The sequence below is a fragment of the Penaeus vannamei genome, chromosome 29 (assembly GCF_042767895.1).
Source record: "Penaeus vannamei isolate JL-2024 chromosome 29, ASM4276789v1, whole genome shotgun sequence".
Taxonomy (NCBI): domain Eukaryota; kingdom Metazoa; phylum Arthropoda; class Malacostraca; order Decapoda; family Penaeidae; genus Penaeus; species Penaeus vannamei.
In genome coordinates this window covers 11,478,160-11,488,159 of record NC_091577.1, presented here as the reverse complement: position 1 = coordinate 11,488,159, position 10,000 = coordinate 11,478,160, and the positions used below count along the sequence as shown (strand labels likewise).

General features: G+C 43.6%; 1 protein-coding gene across 1 annotated transcript in view; it reads right to left on the bottom strand.

The window, feature by feature from the left end:
- The window catches only part of nompC (no mechanoreceptor potential C), a 165,431-nt gene that overhangs the window by 21,438 nt on the left and 133,993 nt on the right, over positions 1-10,000 (bottom strand). Inside the window, exons 14-23 of the mRNA XM_070142222.1 lie at positions 9,339-9,515; positions 7,748-7,900; positions 7,061-7,261; positions 6,528-6,734; positions 6,103-6,247; positions 5,398-5,606; positions 4,509-4,589; positions 2,899-3,015; positions 1,282-1,488; positions 1-96 (exon numbers count right to left, since the gene is read on the bottom strand). The exon at positions 1-96 is cut by the window's left edge and continues 36 nt beyond it. Coding sequence (XP_069998323.1) covers positions 1-96; positions 1,282-1,488; positions 2,899-3,015; positions 4,509-4,589; positions 5,398-5,606; positions 6,103-6,247; positions 6,528-6,734; positions 7,061-7,261; positions 7,748-7,900; positions 9,339-9,515 — 1,593 coding nt within the window. The remainder of the gene's footprint in view (positions 97-1,281; positions 1,489-2,898; positions 3,016-4,508; positions 4,590-5,397; positions 5,607-6,102; positions 6,248-6,527; positions 6,735-7,060; positions 7,262-7,747; positions 7,901-9,338; positions 9,516-10,000) is intronic.

Below are 10,000 nucleotides of genomic sequence, written 5' to 3'. Positions count from 1 at the left end.
GGTAGCGAGGTCAACTGGCGCCGGTGACCTTAGGATGAACTCTTCCAGGGGTTTGTGGTCGTGTTTCTTGCTCATTAAGGTAAGGTCATGGACGTACTGGTAAAATATGGGGGGGGGAGGGTTAATGTCTTATAATTCTTAAATTCATATTCATTTGTTTGATTGTTTGGAAATATTTGGCTGATGCGAATGATCAGGTTAAAAATAAAGAGACAAAACAAAACAAAAAACAATGGGGATTGTTCATGTCTGTACGGTTGTAATTTGTTCAGTATACATATTGCGTCATTTTTTAAGTATATAAAATAGGTTGTTTTATGCTGAGGCGATATCTATTAATTACATTATTCTTAAACACCTAAAAAGCATTATAATGATCATTCATTTTACCTAATCTTTTTTTTATGTTTTCTTTCTATCTCTCCTCTATACCAGTTCTATTTCTGTATCTCTTTATCCTCTCCTTATCTCCTCTTCCTGTCTTTTCAACCTGCTTCCTTCTTGTCCGGCCTTCCTCCTTCTCATACTTTTCTCTATTACTCTCTCCCTAATTCTATTCATCCTTTTCCTTCTCTCAATATCTCTTCCTTCTCTCTCATCCCCCGTTATCACAGATTCTTTACCTTTGACGCTTCCTTCCCTTAGTTCTTCTCCGTCCATCTCCATTATCTTAGCGTATCCTCTCCATCTTTTCCTCATTCTCCTTGTCACTTTTTTTTCCCATTCTCCTCCCCCCTCCCTTATTCTGTCCCCCTCCTTCTGCTTTTCCTATTCTCTTCCTTCATTTTTATCCCTCTTTTTCCCTTTTCTTTCACCTCCTTTTCCTTTATTCTTTCTCACTACTTCTTCCTCTCTCCCTCATGTCCTTCTACCTAATTCCCTCGGCCTCCTTCTCCATATCTCCATCTCCGCTTCCCTTACTTTCTTCCTTCTCCCCTTGCTCCCTCTCCATTCCTCTATTTCCTTCCTTCTCTTTTCTTCCATTACTCTTTCCCCTTCTCCCTTCCTCTTTCCCTTCATTCCTACTCTTCATTCTCTCCTTACCCCCTTCTATCTCTCTATTTCCTTACTTATTTTTTCCCTCCCTTCTTCCATTACTGTCTCCCCTTCTCCCTTCCCCTTTCTCCTCCCTTTCTTCCCCCTTACTCACTCCCCCTCTATCTCTCTATTTCCTTACTTATTTTTTCCCTCCCTTCTTCCATTACTGTCTCCCCTTCTTCCTTCCCCTTTTTCCTCCCTTGCTCCCCATCCTTCTCCCCATCTCCCCCCTACTTTCCTCACCTTCTTATCCTCCAAGAGCTTGTACGAATCGTGTTTCTTGTTGATAAGATAAGAGTAGACATCGACGTGCTCACTGGCGACGGCGAACGTAATCGGGGTTTTGCCTTCCGTAGACTTATCCTCCGGGGACGCGCCAGCCTCGACCAGTAATTTCACTACGCCCAGATGGCCCGCCCGCGCGCAGTAGTGGAGGGGCGTGAGGCCGTCCTGAGGAAGGCATTCGTTGTGGGTGAGTTGTGGGGGGTTGTGGGTGTGGTGTGGGTGAGATGTGGGGGGTTGTGAATGTGGTGTGGGTGAGATGTGGGGGTTGTGGGTGTGGTGCGGGTGAGATGTGGGGGATTGTGGATGTGGTGTGGGTAAGTTGTGGGGGTTGTGTGGGTGAGATGTGGGGGTTGTGGGTGAGATGTGGGGGATTGTGGGTGTGGTGAGGGTGAGATGTGGGGGGTTGTGGGTGTGGTGTGGGTGAGATGTGGGGGATTGTGGGTGTGGCGTGGGTGAGATGTGGGTGATTGTGGGTGTGGTGTGGGTGAGATGTGGGGGATTGTGGGTGTGGTGTGGGTGAGTTGTGGGGAGTTGTGGGTGTGGTGTGGGTGAGATGTGCGGGATTGTGAGTGTGGTGTGGGTGAGTTGTGGGGGGTTGTGGGTGTGGTGTGGGTGAGATGTGGGGGATTGTGAGTGTGGTGTGGGTGAGTTGTGGGGGGTTGTGGGTGTGGTGTAGGTGAGATGTGGGGATTGTGAGTGTGGTGTGGGGATTGTGTGTGGTGTGGGTGAGATGTGGGGGGTTGTGGGTGTGGTGTGGGTGAGATGTGGGGGATTGTGAGTGTGGTGTGGGTGAGTTGTGGGGGGTTGTGGGTGTGGTGTGGGTGAGATGTGGGGGGGGGGTTGTGAGTGTGGTATGGATTGTTGTATGGGTGTGGTGGGGGTGAGTTGTGGTTGACTGTGACTGTGATGTGGGTGCGTTGTTGGAGATTGTGGGTGTGGTGTGGGGGAGCCGTAGGTGTGGCGTGATTGAGAGACATCAAGTTGATAATGATATAGACACTGAACGATCTATTCACAGCTGATAACGACAATGCGTGGTGATTGCTCTATTATCTGGTTTAGTAGTTTGGTTGACCTTTTGAAGAGTGGATTAAATAGCCTGACTGGGAGGTTGATAAGAAGATTGATGCTCATTAACATATATGCACGCAGGAACTTAGTATCTAACATCAGAATAACTATTGAGATGATGGTGATAATCTGAGGATGACGAAAATAATGATGATGACGATGATGATGATGATGATCTTAGTGATGATGATGATCATAATAAGAACAATAACAAAATGATAGAGACAAAAAAGAACAGCAATCTAAATAATAACATTAATATTGATAGTAATGATGATCATACATATAATGATCAGAACAATGACAATAATTGTAATAACAATAAATGTTATGATAAAGAATGATAACACAAATAATAAGAGATAACATAAAGGTGGTAATGAAACAGTAATGATAATGACAATACTGTAAATAATAACACTAATGATAATAGCAATTAAGGATGATTACAACATCAATAACAAATACAATAGAATCAACAACAACACAATCTATTCCACCCACCCGATCCTTGGCCGCAAGCTCCGCCCCCTGACCCATAAGTAGGGCCACCATGTTATAATGTCCGTGGCTGGCCGCTATGTGTAGCCCTGTCCGGCCGCGCTTGTCCGTTTTGGCTACCTGTGGGAGGGGAAGGAGGTTGAGATTTAGCCGAAGGTGGGGTAGGGATGCAGAATTTCTTTCTCTCTTTCTTTATTTTTCTCTCTTTCTTTTTTTCTATCTTTCTCTCTTTCTATCTTTCTTTCTTTGTTTCTCTCTCTCTTTCTCTTTATTTCTTTCTCTCTCTCTCTCTTTCTTTCTTTCTTTCTCTCTCTCTCTCTCTCTCTCGCTCTCTCTCTCTCTCTCTCTCTCGCTCTGTATCTCTCTCTCTCTCTCGCTCTGTATCTCTCTCTCTCTCTCGCTCTGTATCTCTCTCTCTCTCTCTCGCTCTGTATCTCTCTCTCTCTCTCTCGCTCTCTCTCTCTCTCTCTCTCTCTCTCTCTCTCTCTCTCTCTCTCTCTCTCTCTCTCTCTCTCCTCTCTCTCTCTCTCTCCTCTCCTCCTCTCTCTCTCTCTCCTTTCCTCTCTCCTCTCTCCTCTCTCCTCTCTCTCCTCTCTCTCTCTCTCTCTCTCTCCTCTCTCTCTCTCTCTCTCTCTCTCTCTCTCTCTCTCTCTCTCTCTCTCTCTCTCTCTCTCTCTCTCTCTCTCTCTCTCTCTCTCTCTCTCTCTCTCTCTCTCTCTCTCTCCTCTCCTCTCTCTCTCTTCCTCTCTCTCTCCTTTATTTTCTTCCTTTCTATTCGGTTGTTGGTGGTAGTAATATCCAAAGTGATGCTAGATTCGGAAGTGGTTGTAGTAGTAGTAATGAAAATAGTACTAAAATCAGTAGTAGAATTATTAATATAATATCGGTATTTTATAATACTAGTTTGAGTAGCTGCTGCGGCTTCTTCAGCAGTATTAATATGATTATAAATACTACTATTACTACTACAATAAAAATTACTAACACTATTACTAATGTCGTTACCATTACTACTATTATTGCAGAAAACATTACTCATACTTTCACTATTACAAATACCGATAGTACTCCTACAAATGGTATGACCGATAATGACAATAATACAGTGAACAGAAACACAATTTATCCAGAACACTTGGGGGTGAAGTGTTTATTAAAGGAAGTGGATAGTCCAATGTTGAGAACTTAGAGGCGAGGATTACATGCGATACTGAGCAATTGGTTAATTAGGAAATGGGAGAATCATTTGATAATACGACTTTCATAATAGTAATATCTACTTTTTGTGGTGATATGATATGCTCATTGAGTGAATTTAAAGTGAAGTATTTAACAGTATTCATAGCAAGTACTAATTAGATTAACAATTATATATAGATAGATAAATATGTAAATATAAAGATAAACAAATCTGCTGACTGACTGACACGAAAAGAAGAGAGAGAGAGAGAGAGAGAGAGAGAGAGAGAGAGAGAGAGAGAGAGAGAGAGAGAGAGAGAGAGAAAACAGAATGACAGACGGGTAGATAAACAGATAGATAGATAGACGGATAGACAGACAGGTGCGCCGACACAAGCACACACAAATACACTGTCTCATCGCCGTGTCCGAACCTGTTTGGTCGATTTGGAGAGCAGGAGACCGACCACGGATGTGTGGCCGCCGATGCACGCTAGATGGAGGGGGATGTAGCCCTGGAAATGGAAGGAAAGGAAGTTTTATTTGCGTTCGAGGTAACATGTACATCTATATTCTAGTTCTGGTGAATGTGTAACACGGTATATTCGTAGTCGGGGAGTGTTGGTTAATGCCGTCTTGGAAATGTTATGAATATATAAGATATTTTAGTATTGTTTTTCCTCATAAAGAAGAATTAAAAGAGAGTTAATATATATAATTTGGGGCATAATTTTCCATAACTACCCAGATCATTTTATTTTTTTCTCCTATATATTTCCCCCTATGGATATTTTATACAATTTTTTGCCTTTTTTTAATTAAATTCCCCTCTCTTCTTTATAAGCCTTTCATTTTCTTTTCTATTGTGCTAAACACATTCGCTTCAATCTATTCGTTATATTCCACATTCCAGTCCACTTTTTCATACAAACAAGAACATGCATACTCGGGCAACATTTTAGTTTTCCTTTTTCTTATATTCGGTAACATAGACCAGTATTCTCCAAACTGGGGTCCGCAACATAGATCATAAGGGTACGTGAACAAACAAGGAACACACATACACACAACCGGAAACATCACATGTTATCAGGACATCTTTTTTACTCGTGTATTAAATTCGAATTTATTGACCAACTCTTCTGTAATGCAGTCTTTTCATAATTAGTCTATTATTTGCATTATCCTAAGTAAAACATTTTGTTTAACTATGGTGGACGAGGGGGGGGGGTTACGTAACAGTACAAGAAGGTAATAAAATGTACAATAACCGGAAATGTCTGGACAGCACTGACATAGACAACATCCTGACAGTTAACTCACATTGAGTCTGGAAGAAACATCAGGTTGGACGCCCGGGATGTTGAACAAGATTCTGACGACGCCCTCGTTGCCTTGGTGGGCGGCCAGATGCAAGGGCGTGAGGTCCGCCTCCGCCCCTAAGTCAGGGAGGAATGGGCGTCCGCCGCTGAGGATGGGCGGCTCCGATTTTATGGTGGCGGGAATGTGCGAAAGAAGTTCTCTGACGATTTCTGAGGAGGTCGAAAAGTGGTTGGGTTGCGGGGCGTTAAAGGAGACCGTTTCTGTCCGTGTTTATCTGTGATGAGGTTAACATGTACATGTATAAGGACCCTCACGTACGCTGTCACTGTTTCTCTCTCTCTTTATCTCTGTCTCTGTTTCTCTCTCTGTCTCTCTCTGTCTGTCTCTCTCTCTCTCTCTCTCTCTCTTTCTCTCTCTCTCTCTCTCTCTCTGTCTCTGGCTGTCTCTCTTTCTCCTCTCTCTCTCTCTTTCTCCTCTCTCTCTCTCTCTCTCTCTCTCTCTCTCTCTCTCTCTCTCTCTCTCTCTCTCTCTCTCTCTCTCTCTCTCTCTCTCTCGCTCTCTCTCTCTCTCTCTCTCTCTCTCTCTCTCTCTCTCTCTCTCTCTCTCTCTCTCTCTCTCTCTCGCTCGCTCGCTCGCTCGCTCGCTCCCTCTCCTTCGACTTTATCCTTTTTACGTTTCTTTGCTCTTTCATTCATCGTTGCATACCTGACTGTCCATAATGAGCGGCGATATGAAGTGCGTAAAGTCCAAGCTTTTTACTAATAATTCTTAGACTAGTGACTTCTCGTAGCGTATCTAGTACTTGGATGTGGCCGTATCTGGCTGCTATGTGTACCGCAGTAAACCCTGCCTGGAAATACAGAAAACGATGGTCGTCAGTAACATAGAAAATTATTATATGTTTGGGGTAACTATGATATATTAGTTAAATTTTCAAAAATTGCTAGATAGGGGAGTAATCCTGGAGGAAGAATTTGAACACAGATAAAAACTGAAGATTATATCTGTCTATCTATTCATGAATTATAATACGTGAATTTAATAAGAATAATCCATAACATCAAATATGACATACAAAAAGGTTGCTACTCAGACATGAGAATCTCCCCCAAACTCAACCCTCAACTCACCCCATTCTCCGCTTTGGGCGAAGCTCCGTTCTCGATCAAGAACTTGACCAGCTTGGCGTGTCCTCCTTCTGCGGCGAGGTGGAGCGGCGTTGAGTCCCCGACGCGGTTTCTGCCGTTGATGACGACGCCCCGATTGTGGCGCATCAGCTCGCGCAACACATCTACGGAGCCTTTGAGGGCGGCGATGTGGGCGCACGTGTTTCCGTCCTGTGGATGGGTGGGTAGGGGCGGAGGGAAAGGGGGAAGGGTAGTTTTTGGTTTTATTTTGGTTTGCATTAGTTGTAGGAATATCATTTCTGAAAATGGTATTGTTATAATGAATATAATCATTCATATAAGTGTTTTCATTTAGCCAGCGTTTCTTCTTAACTGTAGACAGCATACACATTTACGCTTACACCCGAAGTCCCCATTGATCACACATAAAACAGAAATGCACATGCAAATAAACATACACAAGCCCCCCCCCCCCCTCCACACAAATCCCAGCCACCCCGCCCGCCCATGCACACAAACACCCTCCTCCTCCCGACCTTGTCCGCCGTGGTCACGAGGTCAGGCGACGTCTTGAGGAACAGCTTGACGACCTCCGAGTAGTTGTTCATGGCGGCCAAGTGGATGGCCTTCTGCCCCCCGTCGGTGGTGGCGTTGGTGTCGGCGCCCAGCTGGAGGAGGGTGTCGCAGACCTCCAGCTTCCCCGCCTCGGCCGCCAGGTGGAGCGGCGTCTGCTTCGACTGGAAGGGGGAGAGAGTGGGGTGAGGGAGGTGGGTGAAGACGGAGGGGCTGTGAGTTTTTTGGGGAAAAAAGTAAAGAAAAGGAGGTTAGATAAAGAAAAAGATTGGAAAAGAGGTTGAGGTATACCAATTCTATTTCGATCTTTGTTTTGATTTTGATGAGCGGTCAGGATGCATAGATAACAAGAAAGGATTAAGACAAAACATTTTTTTAAGTAAGTAATTACTGCGGTATATTAATTAGGGTATTCCATATATTTTGATTGTTGTTACTAATATTTTGTAATAACAAATGAATGATTAATGGAAGATGTAGACTGCATATCCTATTGTCGCCAAATGGAACTGAGTGCAAGGTGAAGCTGCGTTGTACGTCAGGAGTGGATTTCCATTGATATATCTCTTATCAATATAATTTTAAATGATTAATGCAAGGTGTCCTTTTGCATCAACCTGCACCTTCTTCGCCACATCCTGAAACCTTACCAGCGTCAGCGCCTCCTTCTGCGCCGCGTGGTGGGTGATGAGGATTTGTACCAGGCCCTTGAAGCCTCTCATGGCAGCGAGGTGGAGCGCTGTCAGACCTGTCATACTTCGGGCGTTGACGAAGGCCTTGTGCTGCAGGAGGGCGTCGCAGACCTGAAGGAGAGAAAGAGAGATGAAAGGCGTTGCATATCTGAAGGAGGAGAGAAGAGAGGAGAAAGAGAGAAAGGACGGTAGCAGAGAGAGAGGGGAAAAGATGATATAAAGGACAACACACAGAGAGAGAAGTTACGTCAATTTACTTAATTTGACCCTTGGGACTAGTTAAAAGGGGAAAAACAAGTAGGGATTCACATATCTGAAGATGTGAAGGACAAAGGTGGACGGAAAGGAAGAGAGAGAGACAAAGAAACGAACAAAGGCATTTTAAAGTCGTTTGGAGGTGACAACATAAGAAGATGTGTTATCACTTAACCGAAGAAGTAACGGAAGGGAAAAAGAAATATAAGAGAAATTTGGATAACCTTTCGAAGTTCTGCTTATTCACAGGCTAAAAAAAGAACATTGGGAAGAGGTACTCTGTGTCGAAATGAGAGGATTGTGAAGAGAATTTTTCTTATTCTAGAGAATAGAGGAACGAGAATACAGAGGAGAAGGAAGACAAAGGAGAAAGGAAGGGGGATTAACAGAAAGGCGTATCTCAGCACTACACTATTGAATTTCTATGATAATTTTCTTTTCCTTTTTTTAACAGGCAAATGTATCAGTTTCACTACTGTCTCGGGTAATCAGTGTTACTAATAATCCTAATAATAGAAGAAGTAGAAATTACATATAGTAGTGTAGAAATAGTAACAGAAGAAGTAATTTTACTACATGGTATATTAGTATTCCTGGTATTTGAGTACTGTTAGTAGTAAAGGTTGCAGTAGTGCCACAGTAATAATAATATTAGTTGTAGTTGTAGCCTTATAATTACAAGAAACTTCCGCCCATCAGCCGTTAATAGTCAGGGCGGGGGTTAAAGAAAACACGCAGCCAGTGAACTAGAAAAAAACAAATAAAATCCTAGATAATGAGACGAGAAGATGGTAAATCTGAGGGGGAGATAATGGCAACAATAAAAAAGAAGAAGGAAGGACTAAAAAGCGTAATAAAAGAAAGATTTGAGAATTAACAAAGGGGAGAAATGGACATGATCATTTAAAAACAGGGTCGTGGAGTTGGTGATGAGGGATTAAAAGTTATGATGGACTTAATAGGATGGGCACGTGAACTGTAAAAACAAAGATAGAATGAGGCAGAGAGATAGAGGAGGGGGGAGGGAGGGAGAATTAAATGCAGAGGGAGAGGGAAGACGTAAGAGAGAGAGCGAGAGAGAGAGGGAGAGAGACAGACAGAAAGAGAAGGAGAGAGAGAGAGCGATAGCAAAGAGCCACAACTGAGACAGAGTGATAGGGAAACTGCCACACTATCAAAATAAAGAAAGGGACAGAAAAAACAAGAAGAACAACAACAAAAACACCTAGAAGTCCCCACAAATACCATACCCAGCCTCCAGGCCCCTTGCCCTCGCCGTGCCCACCAAACTCACCAGTCTATAGCCATGTTCGGCCGCCAGGTGAAGCGCCGCCTTGCCCTCGTGGTCGAACACATCCACTCGTGCCTGGTGGTCGAGGAGGGTCGTGACTATGCCCTCGTGGCCGTGGTCGGACGCGTTGAGCAAGGGGGATCGTCCGGTCGCCGTCTGCGCGTTCATCAGCTGCTGGATCTGCGGGCGGGGGAGGGAGGAGAGGGAGGTAGAGTGGAGGAACGGATGGGCGTAGGAATGGGTGTGGGAAATGGGGTGAATGAAGGAACTGATGAGGGAGAATGGATGAAGGGATTTATGAATGAAAATGGATGGGTGAAGGAATTGGTGAGGGAAAAAGGATGAATGAAGGAATTTATGAATGAAAAGGAATGAATGAAGGAATTTATGAATAAAAGGAAAGAATAAAGAAATTTATGAATGAAAAGGGATGAATGAAGGAAATTACAAATGAAAGGGGATGAAGGAAGGAATTGGTGAAGGAAAATGGATGAATGGAGGAATGTATGACTGAAATGGGATGAATGAAGGAATTTATGAATGGAAAGGGGCGAACGAAGGAATAAGATACGAAACGTTGATAATGGATGTGGTTGTAAAAATAAAGTATATATGCGTTAGACAAGGAGTATCTAAAAAAATGATGATAAATGTGATGGTATTTA